The sequence below is a fragment of the Vidua chalybeata genome (genome assembly GCF_026979565.1).
Source record: "Vidua chalybeata isolate OUT-0048 chromosome W unlocalized genomic scaffold, bVidCha1 merged haplotype SUPER_W_unloc_9, whole genome shotgun sequence".
Taxonomy (NCBI): domain Eukaryota; kingdom Metazoa; phylum Chordata; class Aves; order Passeriformes; family Viduidae; genus Vidua; species Vidua chalybeata.
The window spans coordinates 438319-460019 of NW_026530344.1; the positions used below are offsets into that span (position 1 = coordinate 438319).

General features: G+C 45.3%; 1 protein-coding gene across 1 annotated transcript in view; it reads right to left on the bottom strand.

Moving 5' to 3' along the window:
* LOC128783025 (transcription factor RFX3-like) overlaps nucleotides 1-21701 on the bottom strand; it is a 197015-nt gene that overhangs the window by 123016 nt on the left and 52298 nt on the right. The window contains exon 3 of the mRNA XM_053933599.1: nucleotides 19084-19181. Within this exon, the coding sequence (XP_053789574.1) occupies nucleotides 19084-19181 (98 nt within the window). The remainder of the gene's footprint in view (nucleotides 1-19083; nucleotides 19182-21701) is intronic.

Below are 21701 nucleotides of genomic sequence, written 5' to 3' on the forward strand. Positions count from 1 at the left end.
TAGCCTGTCAAGATCCCTCTGGATAGCATCCAATTCCTTCCCTTTTCCTGTCTGTTACCCATGCTGCATGCATTGCTACAGAGGCACTTTAGTGAGCCTATTGACCTTGTCAGCTTTTTAGAGGAACACAAAGGGAAGGGATGTCAACTGTACCACTCAGCTTGGTGTCATCTGTAAACTTGCTGAGGGTGCACTCAAATTCACTATGTCATTGATGAAGATATTAAACAGTATTGGTCTCAATATTGACCCCTGAAAGACACCACTTGTCACTGGTTTCCACTTGAACACTGCACTATTGACTGTAAGTCTTTGGACATGGCCATGCAGCAAATTCCTTATCCATCTAACAGTCCCCATATCTCTCCAATTTAGTGGTCAGAATGTTTTGGGGGACCGTTTGAAAGGCCTTACAGAAGTCCAGGTAGATGACATCTGTAGTTCTTCCCTTTTCCACTGATGCAGTCACTCCATTGTAGAAGACCACTAAAATGATCATGCACAATTTGCCTTTAGTGAAGTTATGTGCTAATCTCCTCCCTGTCATCTGTATGCCTCAATATATCTTCAAGGAGGATCTGTCTCATGATCTTACTGGACATGGAGGTGAGGTCTACTGGTTGGTAGTTCCCAGGGTGGTCCTTTTAACTGTTTTTTTTTTAATGGGCGCAATGTTTCCTTAGTTCCAGTCATCGGGGATGTGGTCTGACTGCCATAACTTCTCAAATACAATGGAGAATGGCTTAGCAACCACATCAGCAAATTCCCTCAGGACCCTGGCATTCATCTTGTGTGGTCCCGTGGATTTATGTATGCTCAGGTTTCTTAGGTGGTCACAAATCTGATCTTCTCCTATGATGGGAGGGACTGCTTCCCCCCTGTCTTGGATACAGACCTTGAGGTTCAGGTTATGAGAAGAGCGATTGTTGGTGTCAGGGTGGTTGAAGTCCTCCAGGAGGATCAGAGACTGTGAGCATGATTCTTCCTGCAGTTGAAGTAAAAATGCTTTATTGGCATCCTCACCTTGATTGGGCAGCCTGTAGCAAACATCAGCCATGAGGTTTCCTTTGTTGGCTTTTCCCTTCTTTTTACCCAAATGGTCTCAACCCATTCAGCACTGGTTTTCAAGGACAGGTCTGTCCAGTCAATCCATTGTTTTACATAGAAGGTAACCCCTCCATCCCTTCTTCCTTGCCTGTGCTTTCAGAAGAGTTTATAGCCATCGATTGAAGTGCTCCAGTCATGTGATTTGTCCTACTAAATCTCAGTGGTAGCAATTAAATCATACCTTTCCAGGTGCACAGTGGTTTCCATCTTTTCCTGTCTGTTACCCATGCCGCATGCATTGCTACGGAGGCACTTTAGTGGGCCTATTGACCTTGTCAGCTTTTTAGAGGAACATAACCTAATTCCTTTGTCACATTTCACAGGTGTCTCTCTGTTGGTTTCTAACACATCAGCAGCCTCTGGTTCTTTCGTGGATGGCAAATGGATCCTTCAGTGCCTTTCAGTAAGGAATCTTTAAGATTCACAAAGCATCCACTACTGCCCAAAAAAGTATAAAACTAGTGCAGATATTCTTCTACCCCCTTTGAGCTGGGCAGGGGGAGTGGGGGGGGTGTGCACTTGACAATCTTCAGCGTTTTCTTGATATATGTGTGGGCAATATCTTTGTCCCAAGAAGTCTGTCCCTGCTTCCACCTTCTGTGTACTTTGTGTTTGATTTCAGTTTGGAGCTCCATTTGCTTGGGTGGTGGTGGCTGTTCCCCAGCCAGTTCAAACCATGGGAAGCCAATGCCAGTGGCAGCAATGGCAGTAGTGGCAGAAGTAGTATTTGCTGTGTGCTGAGAAGAGTGTGATGCTTATGAAGTCTTGAAGGGTGTTTGAGGAGCTTTCTGGGCCCCCAATACCCTTGGGCTGTGTGCGTGTGTAGGGACTGGCCAGCAGTCAACAGGTCTCATAAGAGGGGCATGAGAGAGTTGGGTGGTCCCTGTTGTTGGTGCAGCCAGTTCAAACCACAGGAATCCACATGTAACTGGCCCCTAGGAAGTGCGAGTGACCAGGGTGTGGTGCTGTAGGGAACAGTGCCTGAGAGGAATGGTGCAAGAGATTGTGCAGCAGTTCAAGCAGAAGGGTGCATAAGGAAGGCAGCACATCCTACTAGTTGTTGGACTGCTGCCTGCTCTTCTAACACAGTCTTATGCTGCAGCCCCAATGGTCACCCCAAATAGCTGTTGGCTGTGCAAGCCTATCCAGCAGCTTGATGTCTCCAGGAAATTATAGGACCTTATTAGGCAGTGTTTTGAGGTTGTTGAAAGCATGGTGGTAGAGACCAGATGAGGGCTGAACTCTGCAGCAGGCAGGAATTGGCTGTCTAGCCAGGCTAGCCTGGAATGAGTGGAGGCAGCCACCTAGAAAGAGCTTCCTATCAGAGAAGCTGCTGTCCAGGTGGAGGGCTATAAAGACTGCATCTCATGCTCCTGGGTGGAGGAGATGCAGGAGGAAGTCACTAGGCTATGCTGTATTAGGGAGGGGTGTGAAGACCCACCCTTAAGGGGAAGGGAGCACCTAAGATTCATAAATGCTTGTGTTCAAAAGGAATTACGAAAGTCAGGCTCTGCAAACAATGAGAAAGTTTTATTAGTAAATTACACACTTGGCATGGTAATCCCTGACCTACTATATAAGCACACGGCAGTGGGTTTTGGATAAAGGGGTAGGGTGAAAGGAAAGACAGAAAGAAAAATATTAAAGAGCAGGAGAGAAAAAGAAAGAGAAAAAAAGAGATCACCAGTCCTGGTTTCAGCATCAATCCAGCAGTGTTGGTCCAGCTGATGAGATGTCCAGAGTCCTGGGGGTTCTGCCTGGGCTTGGGGGGTGGGTACATTTTTATGGATAGGTTTCTATGCCCTGAAGACAGGTTTCTCGGTTTCTATGCAAATTAATTCTCATGCACAATCCATTCTTTCAGACCTTTCTGGAAATGGGCCAGAGGGCTTCGGGGGTATTTGGTGGTCTTAATCTCCCCCGATAATCCATGCCCACTTCTTGGCCCCATTCCTGTGGTTACACTGTACTGTGTCGTGCTTATCTTGAGGAACTACAACAAGGATGCTTATCCCAGAAAAGTACTGCCCTACCTCTGCATGGTCCCCCTTCTCAAGCCAAACCTTGTTTTTTCTCACAGCGTCCAGTCCTTGGTTGGTTCCACAGCCATCTGGTTATCAGTGTTTGAGACATACACATTATCCCCTTATCTTCTGGGAATCAAGAGCTCAAAGGGTCTCACGTTGGACTGCTGTTCATAATGTTGTTGGAGAATGAGCTTTAGTCATAGTAATTTTCTATCCTGGCTGCAATTCAAGCCAGTAACTTTCTTTGAAGGTCCAATAACAAAAATATTATTCCACTTGGGTTGTTATTCAGGCAAGAAAAATAAGTTTCCAAGGCTGTTTGTTAAAAATTAGAAATCACAGAATAAGCTGAGTTGTTAGTTCCTGGGAACAGACAGTGTTTCTCATAAGCCCAAGAGGGGCTTAGTCCAAGTGCAGATAGTCAAGGCCAAGGCCTAATGAGCATTTTTCAGATCATAGTGCAGCCTGGGCAGGGGGGCAGGAGGATTCACCTCGTGACTAAAATCAGCTTTTCTGGGCCTTTACTAGGGGGAACAAGAAACAGAGTACTATTCAAGATGTCACAAGAATAAATACTAGGACCCCATGGCACTGACCTCCAAGGACTACCAGACAAAGAGCTGCAGTGCCAAACAGACAGCACCTTGGAGAAGGCACCATGGTCTTTGATGAACCATGGAAACAGGATATTGTTTCACTTCCCTTCCTTGTATGTACCAACCAGCAAAAGATATGAAGTCTTAGCAGTTGGCAAAACCAATGGGCAAGATTCACAGGGAGAAACTGCAACAGCAGGGCATACTAAAATCTGCAAAAGAAAGCAGCAAGTGCTAAGAGTGGGTGAGAGGCATCAAGGCACCCACCTGCCAGACTGATGTACAGTCAAGGGAAGTTTGCTGCTTGCCAGGACCAGGATGTCACAGACAAACTGCCACAACTGGCTAAAAGTGCAGACTACTATTCACTACTTCTTTTCCACATGGGCACCAATTACATGGTAAGGCATTTGTCTGGACAAGATCAAGCAGGACTTGAAAGCACTGGGGCTTCAAGTGAAGGGGACAGGTGTCCAAGTGATCTTCTCCTTTGTCTTGCTAGTCAGGGATAGGGGTGCAGGCAGAAGTCAGTGCATCATGCAGATCAATATCTGGTTTCGTGGATGGTGTTGTCACCTGGGCTTTGGTTTCTATGGTCACAGGATGTTCTTCAATGAATACAGCCTATTGTGAAGAGTTGGAATCTACTGACCTAGAAGAGGCAGGACAATCTTCGCCAACATATTGACTGACTTAGTGAATCGTGCTTTAAACTAATAAACTTGGGAGAACAAGAAGAAAGGATTCTTCAGGTATGTCAGACAGAAAGGAAGGTCAAAGATGATGTACCCTCCCCCCACTTAGTAAGCAAGGCTGGCAGATGAGTAAGAACAGACGAGAAGGCTGCAGTACTCAACAAAATTTTTGCCAGAGTCTTTGATGGCAACCTGTCCCATGCATCTTGAGTAGATGGACTGCAAGACAGGGGACTAGGGGAGCAAAGTCCATCCCACTGATCATGTTTGTGACCACTTGAAGAAACTGAACAGATATGAGTCTACGGGACTTTATGAGATGAATCACAGTCCTGAGGGAATTGACTGATGTATTTGCAAAGCCATTCCCCATGATATTTGAAAATATGTGGAGGTCAAGTGAAGTCCCAGGTGACTGGAAACAGGGAAATATTGCACCTGTTTAAAAAAGGGTAGAAAGGAAGACCCTGGGAACTACTAGCCTATCAGCCTCACCTTTGTGCCAGGGAATATCATGGAACAGATCCTCCTAGAAGCTGTGTTAAGGCACATGGAGGACAGGGAGGTGATTTGGGACAGCCAGTATGGCTTCGCCAAGGGCAAGTCCTGCCTGACCAACCTAGTGGCCTTCTATGATGGAGTGACGTCATCAGTGGACAAAGGAAGGACTACAGATGTAATTTATCTGGACTTCTGTAAAGCCTTTGACACAATCCCCTACAACATCCTTCTCTCTAAATTGAAGAGAGATGGATTCAATGGGTGGACTGTTAGGTGGATGAGGAATTGGTTGGATGTTCTCATCCAGAGGGTAGTGGTTAACAGCTCAATAGTCACATGAAGATCAGTGATGAGTAGTGTCCCTCAGGGGTCCATTTTGGGACGAGTGTTATTTAATATCTTCATCAATGACATAGACAATGGGACTGAGCACAGCCTCAGCAAGTTGGTAGATAACACCAAGCTGAGTGGTGCAGTTGACAAGCAGGGAAGGGATGCCATCAAAGGCAATCTTGACAGGCTAGAGAGGTGGGCCTGTGTGAACCTCAAGAATTTCTACAAGGCCACATGCAAGGTCCTGCACCTGTGTGAGGGAATACCATGCAAATATACAGGGCAGGTGGAGAATGGATCGAGAGCATCCCTGATGATAAGGACTTGGGGGTGTTGGTTGATAAGATCAACATGACCTGGTAGTCATAGAATCACAGAATCACAGAATCATTAAAGTTGAAAAAGACCTCCAAGGTCATCAAGTCCAACCTTTGACTTAAAACCACCATGGTCAACTAAACCATATTGTAAAGTGCATGTCTACTCATTTTTTTGAACACTTCCAAAGATGGTGATTCCACCATTTCCCTGGGGAGCCTTTTCCAATGCTTAACCACTCTTTCAGTGAATAAATTTTTCCTAATATCCAATCTGAACCTCCCCTGGTGCAACCTGAGGCCATTTCCCCTTGTACTGTCACTAGTTGCCTGGGCGAAGAGGCCAACTTCCACCCCACTACAACCTCCTTTTGGGTAGAGATCGATAAGGTGTCCCTGAGCCTCCTTTCTCCAGACTAAACAACCCTAGTCCCCTCAGCTGGTCCTCATAAGACTCATGCCTTAGACTCTTCACCAGCTTTGTTGCCCTCCTTTGGACATGTTCCAACATCTCAATGTCCTTCCATGTTCTTCCTGTAGTGAGGGGCCCAAAACTGGACACAGTATTTGAGGTGTGGCCTTGCCAGTGCCAAGTACAGAGGGACAATCACTTCCCTGGTCCTGTTGGCCACACTATTTCTGATACAGGCCAGGATGCCATTGACATTCTTAGCCATCTGGGCACACATCTGGCTCATGTTCAGCTGGCAGTTGACTAACACCTCCAGGTCCTTTTCTGCCAGGCAGCTTTCCAGTCACTCTTCCTCAAGCCTGTAGTGTTGCATGGGGTTGTTGTGACCCAGGTGCAGGACCTTGTGGAGTGCTCCCATTCCAAAGAGGTGGGAATTTGATTTTACCTTCCTTGTTGTCCTAGGGTGACGTTATGGTACTTGTATCCCCAATCGTGTGTTCTATTTATGCCTGATATTATGTTCTGTGCCTTCAGGACTGGCTCTGAAAAGTGAAGGTTTGTTTTGTCTTGTTATCAGCCAGCTCACCTCCCCACCATGGTCTGTGTCTAGGAGAGGCTAGGCTTGCTTGCTTGCTTGCTGGCTTGCTTGCTTTCGCTTTGCCCTTGCTTTTGCTTTTGCTTATTAGTTAGTTTAGCTAGGCAGTCCAATTTTTTCCTTGGACTGTTTCTTTTTGCCCTTCCCTTTCCTGAATATCATCTAAACCTGCTCCAGACTGGGACCTGGGAAACACCGAGAAACACCGAGAGCCTGCATTTTGTGATCTGCAGCAGCCATCCCCAGCACCGGAGACCGAGAACTGGGCGACCACTTCCAGGAGAGACTTTCTGAATTTGTCATCTCTTCAGAGCGGTGAAAGAGTTTTGTCATCTGGTGTTGTTTTTTTGTATTGGGGAGTGTTTTGCTTGTTGAATAAACAGGGTTTTTTTCCACTTCTCTCTAAGGAAATTCTTCCCGAACCAGGTGGGGGAGGGGCCGTGGGGGGTTTGCTTTCTGGGGGCTCCTCCTGGAGGTTTTCTCCCAAATTTGCCCTAAACTAGTTGCTAATAACTCCTCCCTTGACCCAAACCCTAAACTCCGCCCCTGCAATGCCCTATAAAAACCCCACGACCCTGCCTTTGCCCAGTCTTTTCACCTTCGTCTTCTATTACCCCCTCCTCTCTGGGGGTAATAAATGGATTCTCAAGCTTTATGAAATGAAGACCTGTCTCATTTGTGTTCCCATGCCTGGCACCAGCAGCTGCACTCTCCCTGGACACGATGAACTCTGTTGCAACGCGACACAACAAATGGTGGAGAATGCGAGCAGACAGTGAGGACAGCATGACCGGCACCCTGTAAGTCACCTGCTGACAGCTACACCTTGCAGGACCTCTATCTTAAAAAGGAAGACTCAAGAGTACCATGGCAAGAGGCTAGGTTGAAAGTGATCTTAAAAACATGGGGGTAAAAGGCTTACAGGGAAGGGAATTCCTGGTAAGGGGACCAGCTTACTGGGACCAGGCGATGGGACTGACATCTACCATCACTCAGCAAGACATTTATGAACAGTTTAAGTTTTTTTGGTTTTCATGGGAGGGAGTTTTTAAGAGCTACAAGCAGCTAGTCTGCCTGCAAAAAGACCATTTGATGGACTCTTGACAACTTTCCCGACACGTCTGCTGCAGTTTATGGACGGTAAAGCCATGCGGGCTACTTATAAATGGCTATGGATGATTACATGCAGCACACTGATGTCCTAGATCAGTGGTTCCCCCTCCTGTGAACCCCCACGTTTTTCAGTTTCTATGAAGCTGCCCATAGCTTTCCTTACCCTTTTGTTCCTAGAAGTGTGGCAAGCAGTGAAAACTGCCAGGATGGCATGGAGTTGCTGCTGTCTCTCCATCACCCCATGTCCCTCTCCACCACCCTATCCCCCTTTTCCTGAAGGCAGAACAAGGGATGGAATCCATCCAGAAGTGACGTGGGAGTGCTACTGTCCTCTCACCGTCCTGTGTCCTCCTTCTCTCCCTGTCTTTCCATATTCCCCGTTCCCTACCTGGGAAGGTGATGGCCCCATCATCCCGGGCCCTCCTTTTAAAAATGGCACTTACCACGCTGTTTAAGATTCCCTTTTTTCCTGCCTAAGTCCTTCTTTTCTGGTCCTGAACCTTCCCTTCCCCCCTACTTACCTCCCCCGCTTCCTGCCGTGACACTGCAGCTGACCCCGCCCCGGACCCATGTGGCGGGGCTGCTCGGCAAAGAAGCCAGCCCCTGCTGTAGTGCTGCCGGCCTTGCCACCGCCCCCCTGGTGCTGGCCCTGCTCCAAGCCCTACGCCCGGGGCCATCACTGCTTCCCTCGCTTCGCAGTCATCATCATCTAAAATAACAACACCCATAACACCAGTGCCAAAGCCGAGACCAAACACTAAAGACTGTGCCCCTCGTGAAGAGGAGATCAAAGAACTGCACCCCTTCTAGTGAGATCAAAAGCCAGAAGAGATTGAACTTAGTCATTAAGTAAAACTGTATTCATTTAATCAAGTATCATCATTTCTGTTACTTTATCCTTTGTGATTAAATCTCAAATGCTTTTCTATTACTTGTTAATTTAGTTTAATAAGGTTCATTTTAGTTTTGTAAACTATTAAGTCATATTCCCGAGAATCCCCTTGTTATGAGTTATTCAACATACATTGATCAATTAAAAAATGGGGGAGTTGTGGAGTGCTCCCGTTCAAAAGAGGTGGGAATTTGATTTTACCCTCCTTGTGTTGCTAATAACTCCTCCCTTGACCCAAACCCTAAACTCCACCCCTGCGATGCCCTATAAAAACCCCACGACCCTGCCTTTGCCCAGTCTTTTTGTCCTCGTCTCCCCCCTCATCTCCAGGGATAATAAATGGATTCTCGAGCTTTATGAAGCAAAGACCCCTCTCATTTTTTTCCCATGCCTGGCACTGGCAGCTGCACTCTCCCTGGACACGATGAACTCTGTTACAACGCGACGCAACAGGACCTGGCACTTGGCCTTCACGAACCTCATACAATTTACCTCAGTCCATCAGTTTAGCCTGTCCAGACCCCTCTTTGTAGGGGTGATCTGCTCCAAAATGTTGTTGACGTCGGCGAACCCAATGGGAAGAATGATGATGTCTAACTCCATTTCAGAAGGCTAAATGATTGCTTTATTATAATTATGTTATAATACATTAATATGCTATATAAAAGAGGATACTAAATACTACATGCTACTTTCTCTAACTATCATATCTAACTAACTCACAACTCGTGACCCTGTTCTCCAGAGCCCAGACACAGGTGGATCCGATTGGCTCTCAGGCCCAAACAATCCACCATGATCCAACCAAGAGCTCACTCCAGGTAAACAATTCTCCAAACACATTCCACAAGAGAAAAACATGGAGCAGAAATAGAAATTGTTTTCTCTTTCATTTCTTTCTGTGCACCTCAATAAAAAATCCTGAGAGAGAGAGAAATGTGCTTGCCACACCAAAACATTCCACCTTGGGTGGATCCCATCAAGTCCCATAGACTTGTGTATGTCTAACTGATGTAGCAGGTGTTATTTGCTAGGTGGAATGAGTCCCACAACTGGAATGCTGTGATGAAGGGCTACAGGCTGTTTAGGAGGGATAGGCAGGGCAGGCGAGATGGACATGTGGCACTATATGTAAGGAAGAGGTTTGATTGTACAGCCCTTACAGTTGGCAGTGATGTGGTAGAGAGCCTCTGAATGAGGTTTAAGGGGATGGAAAACAAAGGAGATATTATAGTGAGTGTTTATTACTGATCGCCCAGCCAGGATGTAAGTAGTGATGAGTTCTTCTGTAAGCAATTAGGAGAAATCTCTGGATCAGTATCCCACGTCCTTATGAGAGATTCTTCCAACTTCCCAGACATCAACTGGGAATATCATCCTGCTGTGATGAGCAGTCCTTGGGAAATCTTAAAGTTTGTGGGAGGTAACTTCTTGTCACAAGTACTCTGTGAGCCAACTAGGAAAGATGCCCTCCTAGACTTGTTGCTTGTGATTAGAGAAGGACTCTTGGGAGATGTGATGGTTGGTGGCTGTCTTGCCTGCAGTGACCATGAAATGGTTGAGTTTAAAATTTTCAGTGTAATGAGAAAAATGTCAGCAGAGTTGTTGCCCTGGATTTCAAGAGAGCAATCTTTAAGCTATTCATGGAGCTAATTAGAAGATTATCCAGGGAATCTCCTTTTGTGGACTTAGGGACCCACGAGTGCTGGTCAGTCTTTAAGAACCACCTTTCCGAAGCCCAGGAGTAGGCAATTCCACTGTGTCAAAAATCAAGCAAGTGGGGCAGAAAACCAAATCGGGTGAACAGGAAACTCCTCATGGAGCTCAAGAGGAAAAGGAAATAGTAGAATCTCTGGAAGCAAGGTTAGGCTTTGCAGGAAGATTACAGAGCTGTGGGTCATATTTGCAGGGAGAAGACACAAAAAGTGAAGCTCAACTAGAGTTGAAACTGGCTAGGGTTGTGTCAGATAACAAGAAAGACTTTTTAAAATGCATTAATAGCAAGAACATGTCTAAAGAAAACATTGGACTAATACTTGTTGAAGATGGTCACCTGACTAATAGGGATGAAGAAAAAACAGAGGCATTGCATTCTTTTTTTGCCTCAGTCTTTAATGATACTGATAGACTTTGGGCTGACCAGTCCTCTGAGTTGGAGGACCATGACTGAGGGAACAGTGTTTTTCCTTTTGTGGACACTGAAATAGTAAGGGACCAGTTGTATCAGCTGAATGTTCACAAGTTGAGGGGGCCTGATAGGATTCATCCCAGAGCTCCGAAGGAGCTAGAGGATGTTATGGCAGGACCCATCTCAATCATCTGCCAAATGTTTTGGGAGTCTGAGAAAGTCCCTGCTACCTGGAAGATGGCCAATGCTATTCCTACTTACAAGAAGGGTGTGAGAGAAAACCCAGGGAAATACAGACCTGTTAGTCTAACCTCCATACCTGGAAAAATTATGGAGAAGATAATACTGGGTGCTACTGAAAGACATTTAAAGAACAATGCAATCGTCAGGCACAATCAACAGGTTCGCAAAGGGAAAGTCTGGTTTAATTTGGTGTTCTATAATAACCTGAATGTAGTTTTCTGGATTTTAGTAAGGCCTTTGATACTGTTCCTCACAGTATCCTTCTGGACTGGTTGTCCACCTGTGAAATGAGCACGTTCATGGTGCGCTGGGTGAAGAACTGCCTGGATAGCAGAGCTCAAAGGGTTGTAGTGAATGGGGCTAGATCTGGCTGGCAACTGGCCACCAGCAGTATTCCTCAAGGTTTAAGGGCCAGTTCTGATCAATATCTTTATCAATGATGAGGATGCAGGAGTTGAATGCACCATTAGCAAGTTTGCTGATGATACCAAACTGGGGAGAGTTGCTGAATCTCTTGAGGGACAAGAGGCCATGCAGAGGGATCTGGATAGACTGGAGCAATCACCAGTGGCATGAAAATTAAAAAGTCCAAATGCCAGATGCTGCACCTGTGATAGAGCAATGTCAGGCACAATTATAGATTGGGAGAATAGTGGCTGGAGAGCAGCCTTGCAGAAAGGGATCTGGGGGTGCTGGTTGATAGGAAGCTCAATATGAGTCAGCAGTGAGCCCTGGCAACCAAGAAGACAAACCTCATCTTGGGGGGCATTAGGAACAACCTGACCGTAAAGGGATTCCCTGCTCATGACAGCGGGGTTGAACCTTTAAAGGTCCCTTCCAACCCAAACCATATGATGATTCAGAGAGCTATAGCATGTCCAACTACTGATGGTAGAACCCTCACTCACTCCTGTAGTTGACACCACAGGCCCCAGGGTGCCTACACCCTCCAGTCTGACTCCAGTAGCTGGGCACCAAATTTCACTCACACAAACACGGGTCTCACCAGCAGCTGGCACCCGTTCCTTGCAGCACGCATACTGTCCTAGTTTCAGCTGGGATAGAATTCATTTTCTTCTCAGTAGCTGGTACAGCACTGCCTTTTGGATTCAGTATGAGAATAATGCTGATAACACAGATGTTTTGGTTATTGCTGAGCAGTGCTTACCCTGAGTCAAGGGCTTTTCAGTGTCTCATGCTCTGCCAGGGAGGAGCTGCACAAGAAGCTGGGAGGAGCATACTCCAGACAGCTGACCTGAACTGCCCAAAGGGATAGTCTGTACCATAGAACATCATGCTCAGTGAATAAACTGGGGAGAGTTAGCCAGAAGGGGCCAATTGCTGCTCAGTCAGCGGGTGGTGAGCATTTGTATTGTGCATAATTTCTTTTTCTTGGGTTTTACCTTCCTCTCTCCCTCTCATTTTTATTAAAACTATTAGCAGTAGTATTAGTATTACCATATTGCCATTATTATTATTATATTTTACTTTGTTTCAATTATTATGCTGTTCTTATCTCAACCCATGAGTTTAATTTTCTTTCCTGATTCTCCTTCCCATCACAATGGGGATGGAGGCAAAGGGAAGTGAGCGAGCAGCTGTGTGTGGTATTTAGTTGTCAGTTGGGCAACACATACACAGAGGACAGAGAGTGAGATTAAACAGGGCGATAGTTAAGAAAACATTTAAAAAGAAAATATAAGAAAATAGGACATTCTGCAGTGATCAGGCACAGGGCTCAGCCAGACAAGCATACTGACTGGCTCCATTTTACCTGTGACTGGAAACTTTTATCCCCGTTTGTCGCCCTCTTTTTTTGAGCGCTTTACAGTTCTTCTAAAAGTTTCTTTTGCCTTCTTATGTTTACATATTTCTACTGAATTTTCTCACACTGTTCTTGTGAATAATGATTGTTTTGCATTCTTCTTTGTGGGTGGAGAGATTTGATGGACTGTTGGTTTGACCAGTGTGGTTGGACAGGTGGCAATTTCATCCTCCAATCCACTGTCACTTTTGATATTCTATATATAGTGGAGTCAGAAAATAAAATCTCTCTTTGAGTTCTTTTCTTTCCTCATTTGCATCTAGCGTCCATGTGTGAGTTATTTCGTGTCGTAGTGTGACACCCCTTTCTGTCTATCCCCCCTCATTGTCTCTCCCTGCTTCCTCTTTCCCCTGTAATTCTCTTAATCAGTTTGTATAATTCTATCAATTCCTGCCTCCATCCCAGTTTGATGTCTGGGATCCCCCCTCATTTAACATCTTATCAGTTGTAAAGTCCATGTTGATCTTCCAGGAAATGGTGCCTGTAGTTTAGATTCCTTCCTAAATAATTTATTGTATGTTTTGTTTACTGTTTACAGTCCAGTATAATTCTTGTAAATCCCTAGTTTTATATTCCTTTCTGTGAAACAAAGAATATCTTTATGAGGTTGGATTAATATTTTAAGATATAAAGCCTCATCTACCCTTGCAGCGATTTTCAATCCTGTACAAATGACACCTTCTCTGTGGTGACTTCCTTTGTAAGCACAGAAACATAGAATAGTAGAGTAGTTGAGGTTGAAAGGGATCTTTGGAGCTTGTCTAGTCCCAACCCCTTCCCCGCCCATGCTCAAAGCAGGATCAACCAGAGTAAGTAGATTGGGACATTGTCCAGTCAGGTTTTGGATATCTCCAACCATGGAGAATCCACAACCTCTCTGGGCAGCCTGGTCCTGTGTTTGATCACGCTTAGAGTTAAAAAGATTTTTCTTATGTTTGAGTGGAAGTTCATGCATTTCAGTTTGTGTCCATTATCTCTCATCCTTTCACTGAGCACACCTGAAAAGACTTTGGCTCCATCTCTGTGCTGGTTTCAGCTAGGGTAGTGTTAATTTTGTTCCCAGTGGCTGGTACAGGGCTACATTTTGGTTTTGTGCTGAACACAGGGTTGATAATACAGAGATATTTTTGTTATTGCTGAGCAGGGCTACACAAAGCCAAGGCCTTTTCTGCTTTTCATACTGCCAAGCTGTCAAGGAGGCTGAGGGTGTGTGGGAAGTTGGGAGGAGACACAGCCAGGACAGGTGAGGAAAACTGACCAAAGGGATATTCCAGACCACATGACATCATGCTCAGTATGTAAAGTGGGGGAAAGAAGGAGGAAGGGGGGAGATGTTTGGAGTGATGGTATTTGTCTTCTCAAATCACTGTTATGTGTGACAGAGCCCTGCTCTCCTGGAGATGGCTGAATACCTGCTTGCCCATGGGAAGCAGTGACTTAATTCCTTGTTTTGCTTTGCTTGTGTGTGAGGCTTTTCCTTTCCCTCTTAAACTGTCTTTATTTCAGCCCATGAGTTCTCCAGCTTTTACCCTTCTGATTTGCTCCCTGATCCTGCTGGTGGGGGAGTGAGTGAGTGGCTGCATGGGACTTGGTTGATGGCTGGGGTTAAACCACAACAATCTTTAATGCACAGTGTATTTAGACACAGATAAGATCCCTCCTGAGCCTTCTCTTTTGCAGACTAAACAATCTTAAACAATTCAGGAAGTGTGGACTGGATGGGTGTACAATGAGGTGAATTGACAACTGTCTGAAACGCAGATCCCAGAGGGTGGTGATCAATGGCACAGGGTCTAGTTGGAGGCCTGTCACTAGGGGTCCCCCAAGGTTCAATACTGGGGACAGTATTGTTTAACTTATTCATCAATGACTTGGATGACAGGGTAGATGCCTCCTCAGCAAGTTTGCTGATGACAAAGCTGGGAGGAGTGGCAGATACTCCAGAGAGATGTGCAGCAATTCAGAAGTACCTCGACAGATTGGAGACATGGGCAGAGAAGAACTGTCTGAAATTCAACAAAGGCCAGTGCAGGGTCCTGCACCTGGTGAGGAATAATCACAGACACCAGTACAGGCTGGGGGTGACCTGATGGAAAGCAGCTCTGCGGAGAAGGACCTTGGGGATCCTGGTGGACATCAAGCTGCCCATGAGCCAGCAGTGCCCTTGTGGCCAAGAAGGCAAATGGTATCCTGGGGTGCATTGGGAAAAGCATTGCCAGCAGGTGGAGGGAGGTGATCCTGCCCCTCTACTCAGCCCTGGTGAGGCCTCACCTGGAGTGCTGTGTCCAGGTCTGGGCTCCTCAGTACAAGAGAGACATGGACCTCCTGGACTGGGTCCAGCAAAGGGCTACAAAGTTGATTAAGGGACTGAAGCATCTCTCTTATGAGAATAGGCTGAGGGAGTCAGGCCTGTTAAGCCTCAAGAAGAGATGACTGAGAGAGGACCTCATCATTGTCTATAAGTATCTGAAGGGAGGGTGCCAAGAAGATGAAGCCAGGGTCTTAGTGGTGCCAAGCAATAGGACAAAAGGCAATGGGCAGAAACTGATGCACAAGAAGTTCCATCTGAATATGAGGAAGAACTTCTTTACTGTGTGGATGACCAAGCACAAGAATATTACCTGGAGAGTTTGTAGAGTCTTCCTCACTGGAGATATTCAAGAACTGTCTGGACACAATCCTGTGCCATGTGCTCTGGACTGACCCTGCTTGAGCAGGGAGTTTGGACCAGATGACCCACTGTGGTGCCTTCCAACCTTACCTATTCTGTGATTCTGTGATCCTGAGTCAACATCCCTGAAGGCATTTGGCAAGACATAAAGACAAGGCACTTAGGGACATGGTTTAGTGCTAGACCACAGTATTACGTTAATACTTGGACTGAATGATCTTAAAGGTCTTTTTCAACCTCAATGATCCTATGATTTTATGATTCTGTTCCAGCTCTTTCACCATCTCTTCCTGTAGGAGATGCTCCAATCCTTTCATCACTGCAGTGGCTCTTTGCTGAACTTGTTACAGTATTTCCATGTCTTTCTTGCACCGAGGAGATCATAACTGCACACAGTACTACAGATGTGGTCTCTCCAGTGCTGAGTAGAGAGAAAGGTTTACCTCCCTCAACCTCCTGTCAACACTGTTCCTAATGCAGCTCAGGGTAATATTGACCTCCTTTGATGCAAGGGCACATTACTGGCTCACATTCAGCTTATTTTCCACCAGGACCACCATGTCCTTCTCTGCAAAGCTGCTTTCCAGCCAGTCAGCCCCTGCCTTGTACTGGTGCATCATGTTATTCCTACCCAGGGGCAGGACTTGGAATTTCCCTTTGATAGACTGCATGAGGTTCCTGTCTGCCCATTTCTCCAGTCTGTTGAGATCCTTCTGAAGGCACAACAGCCATCTGGTCTATCAAACGCTCCTCCCAATTTTGTACCATCTGAAAACTTGCTGAGGGTGCTCTCTGTCACATTGTTCAGGTCATTAATGAAGTTGTTAAACAGTATTGGCCCAAGGATCAGCCCAGGGAAACACCACTAGACACTGACCTCCAGCTAGACTTTAGGCTTCTGATCACAACTGTCTGAGCCCAGCAGTTCACCCACTTTTCAGTCCACCTCACTGTCCACTTATCTAACCTGCACTTTGTCAGCTTGTCTATGATGATGTTATATGAGACGGCATTGAAAGCCTTCTGCTGCTCTCCCCTCATCCACCAAGCTAGTTGACTTGTAGAAGGCTTGCAGGTTGGCCAAGCATAATTTGCCTTCTGTAAATCCATGGTGACTACTCCAAATCACCCTGTGTTCATTGTGTGACAGGAAATGGCTTCCAGGATTATTTTTTCCATCATCTTCACAGGAATAGAGGTGAGGCTGACCAGCCTGTATTTCCCCAGATCCTCCCTCTTGCCCTTTTTGAAGATTGAAGTGTCATTTGCTTTCTTACAGTCCTCAGGAACCTCCCCTATCCTTAGAGGTGTACACAACCTCTATCCCTGGAGCTGTACATGACTTTATGGGACAGGTCCCTGAGCAACTTGATCTAATTAGACTTGCTTTGAGCAGAGGGTTGGACTAGATAACCTCTGGAAGTCCCTTACAGCATAAATTTTTCTATGGTAAATTATCAGCCACACTAAAATACAGCTTACTGGTGGATGAAATAGGACTACAAGCTATGTCACATCAGCCAGCTCCTCCTTCCATAGCCTTTTAAGGTGCTATCTACAAATGAAATCGTAAGGAGTTATACCAGGAAAATCATATAGGCATCATCTCCTGTATGGAGACAACTTTTCTGGGCTGTTTATGCAGTCAGTATTTTTATTTTTGTTTTGTTTTGTTTTTTAAAGTTCTTTTTCCCAGACAACCACACATTTTGACATTTTGTTAGATTTCTATGTCTGCCACCAGACTTCCTTCTTTCCACCCACTGGTTCGTGGCTTCCACCAGCTCTTTATCTAAGACCAGAACCCTTTTCTGCTCACTCGATCACAGTTTCACTATTCTGAATCAGACAACTCATGTTTTCCTTTCTTTCTCACTGACTGGGCCTAGTTACTGTTTTCATGAGCAAATGATCTCTTGGGAGGTCTTGAGTGTTGCATTAGAATCAAGCTACCACATGACCAAAAAAAGATAATGAAATGTTACTTGTCATAGAACATTTTCCATTCCCACCATAGGTTTAGTACTTGCTCCTTTCTCTGTTTTAATAGGATAACTTCCTTCAACCATATATCCTAGGCCCTGTATATGGAATGGAATAGACTCTTTGTTAATAGATTACGTACTAGAAACCAGAGTTCATATAATTAATAGCAAAAGCAGCAGGTGCAAGGAAATACCCCATTTAGGGTCATCTGGAGAACATCCATTGGTCTTTGGAGCAATTTTCATATAAACAGGATAAAACAAACAATCCTCTGCTTAATATATTTGAGCTATAAAGTCAGGTAAAATGTCGTGAACTGCAATAAACTATACATTTCCAATATCACTGCCCATAATTTAAAGAGAAGAAGCACTAGAGCTTTTAAAAGAAAAACAAATGTGGATGAAGAAATACGTTTTCTTTTGTTTCAACAGTTCAGTGTCTTTGGCTGACATTTTTCAAATAGAAGTTAGCCTGATCGGACATTCTACACAGATATTTTCAGTCTTTGATTACAGTTTAACAATGCGATGAGCGACTTTCCATTTTTACAGTATCTTAAACAGGGACACATTGGTCATTCTTAATAATAAGCATGTCTTAACAGACCCATTTAGGACAGAAGATTGCTTAGATATTATAAGAGCAAAGAAAATAAGGGAACAAGAGAGTGATGAAAAAGTTTATCTGAAGAATAAATTTGGCAAAATATGTCCATGAAGAGGATGCTGTAAGTGTTAACATCAGTATCATAACCCAATAGTGTTGTTGACTTTTGTGTCAATGCCAGATTATCATCAATAGATATTTGCTGGCACCAAAAAAGTCTTCTACAGGCCTTTTGCTTCTTCCTTAACCTTATATCAGAAGTTTCAGGGGATATATTTAGACTTAACTGGAAAAAGAGGGAGGGAAGGTTCTCCCTGAGCAACTTTGAAGTTAGTCCTATTCTGACTGTGTGTGTGAGTTTTACCATATAACCTCTAGAGGTCTCTTTTGACCTAAATTATTCTATGATTTTAAGTTTGAACATGGGAGAAAGGAATTTTATGGTAGAAAACCATGTTCATCGAAGCAAGAAAAGCACAGGAAATAGAAGAGTCTGAGAGAGAAGCAAAAGGACATATTCTCCTTCCTCTACCTTCCTTCAGAAAAAATAATAAATATGTATATCATTGCACTTAAAACAATAAAGAAATTATATAATTGTTTTCTGTAAGTAATGACTACAACTGCCTCAGCAATTTAGGAACTTCCCAGTATAGTTTCAACTAGAAGAATAGTGGCCCACATGGAGACTACTTTATTATACAGATGATCATATTATGACAAATTTAGATCATACTTCCTATCAGCATAACTTAAAACTTGCCTATAAACTCAAGTTTTTTATCCAAACAACAAAATGCTGCATATGCAGCTTGACACTGTCCAAATGTAACAATTACCTGAATTCATTTTAGATTAATTCAAGTGATATGAATCTTACTTGTTTTCACTCAAATAATGATTTAATATGACAAAGAATAAAGTTTTTGTTCAAACATTTTTCTTTGCTAATTAAAACATAGCAGCCCATATGATGTCATGAAAAGTGCATTATTTTAGTAAACATTCTAATTTACATGAATAACCAACTTACATTGTTCCATTTGTGTAGACTGTGTCACTTCCCTCCACATACTGAACCTGGGCTGGGTAGACATGTTGTACCTGTTGCACAGTCTGTACTTGCTGTACCTACAAACAAGAACACCAGAAATATAGGATAGTTTACCTTGTAAAAAGAATTACTAGTGCTTCAGTGCATCTAATGGTTTCTAAACAATACTCTTAATTTTGGGACATCCCTGTTCTCACAATTGCTAAATGACACAGAATGCAATATTGTGCTGCAAGTCTGTAATATGCTAAGTGGAGTACTGTGTTGATTTGGCATAGACTGATTTTTTTTTTTTTTGGTAGCGGGGGTGGGGGGGGGTCCACAGGAGTAGCTTCTGTGAGAAGCTGCTAGAAGCTCCCACCATGTCCAACAGTGCCAATCTCTGATGGCTCTGAAGATAGACATGCTGCTGGCCCAATTAGAGACGTTGGTAACACTTCTGTAATGAAATATTTAAGAAGAAAATCAAAACAGCGCACACGCAGTTTTTTCCCCAGGGGTGGGGAGGTGCCATGGCCGCCGCTGCGGCTGCCACCATCTCGGCGCAGACCACGGCAATCTTTGCCTGCCTGGCTGCCCCTAGCCAGCCGTGCTGCAGGCAGAAGGGCAGGGGCGATGGTGGCAACTTCTCCTTCCCAGTGCCCTGCATGAAGAGAGGCGTTAAATAGCGCAAGCGTTGTGGCGGCCGCCACTGCACGCATGATGATAGCGGGGCTGTGTGGCCAACTGAAAATGTGGCGGGCAACTCCCCGATGCAGAACCTGGATAAAATCAACTTCTTGGCACTGCAGGATCCTGCAAGAATCTTTGAATTAGTGGAACTTGTTTGCAATGGTACCTTCAAGCAGCAGTTTTTCTTCTAGTCAGAGGAGGAAGTGAGGACATGTGAGGGAAAACAACATGGTGGCACCAAGGTCAGTGGAAAAGAAAGAGTAGGAGGAGGTACTCCAAGTGTTGGACCCGAGATTCCTCTGCAAGCCATAGTGAGGACTATGGTGAAACAAACTGTCCCCCTGTAATGCATGAAGTCTATGGGGGATGCAGACATTAACTCGCAGTGTGAGGACCCTGGGGGGCATTTCCCTGGTTTAGGGAGACACAAGAAGCTTCCCTCAAAAAGCTGTTAAACCCCATTTGCTCCTTTCCCTGTTCCTATGTCTGTTCCTACGTCCCTGAGCCACTCCCTCCCTATTCCCTGATTGGCCCTCATCTTTGTACTGTCCCGGGACCAGGTTCACCCCCCAGACCCCTGCAGAGAGAGCAGGGAGAGCTGAGACATGTGTGCTGAGGGAACTCTGAACAGCTCACTGAGCAGCTGAATTAAACATCTGTGGAGACCATGCAATGGCCCTTTCTGCTTCTTTACCCTGGACTTTACTTGCAGCAGTTCAGGCTGCTGCATCGCAGCCCATGAGAAAAGTGTTCATGCTGGAGTGGGTGGATGCCAGAGAAAGCTGTAATCTAGTGGGAGACCCGAATAGAGAGAGAGGGCCCTTGCTCACAAAATAGAGCAGCCTAGCCTTAAAAGACCGCAGCCTACGAACGAGTGACCCACGCCACAACAGTTTAGGGAAAACTGCCCGTGGGAGGGACTCCACGGCATAGCAGAGAAAAGACTCCTCTTCCTGAGCAAACAGAAAAAGATCTCGAATGACGAACTGACCAAGACCTCCATGCCCTGTCTCTCATGCATGTGATGCATCATCACGTCTCCGAGGTGAACTGCTCCGGCAGACATGCTCTGGAGTGGAGGATCATGCTAAGAGAGCTTTCCAAAAACCAACAAAACTGTGAACCTAGCTCAGAGAGACAGAGGGCACACCAGCCTCAACCAGAGCAGGAAGTGTGAAAAGCTAGACAGGCAGCAGCTCTAACTCAGTGTGGGCAGTGCCAGGAGTGAAGGTGACCAACTCCCACAGGTACAAAAGACACACCCAAGAAGCAACAAGGAGTGGGGCAAATAGGGCAGGCAAACAGGGTGTGACTGTCATGGTTTAGGAACGGTATTCCCCAATTTAGGGCTCCCTTTGTTTTATGGCAAAATTAGCTTTCAGGAGGATTTGGATTATCTTCTCCCCTTTCTCAAAAACCTCCTCTGCTGTGTTGACCTATAGCATGATGTCATCGATGTACTGTAAGTGTTCTGGAGCCTCACCCTTTTGCAATCCAGTCTGGATCAGTCCATGGCAAATAGCAGGGCTATATTTCCACCCCTGGGGCAGTTGGCTCCAGGTCTACTGGACACCCCTCCAGGTGAAAGTAAACTGTGGCCTGCACTCTGCTGCTAAAGGAATGGACAAAAATGCATTAGCAATATCAATGGTAGCACCATTTTGCTGCCTTGGACTCCAGTTCATACTGAAGCTCCAGCATGTCTGGCACGGCAGCACTCAGTGGTGGTGTGACTTCGTTCAGGTCATGATAGTCCACTGTCAGTCTCCACTCTCCATTGGAATTAGGCACTGGCCATATGGGGATATTGAAGGGTAAGCAAGTCTTGCTGACCACTCCCTGGCTCTCCATAAATCATCTGTGGATGGGAGTCCTGGAGTCCCGGTTGGTGCAGTGTTGTTGACAGTGCACTGTAGTGGTAGCAA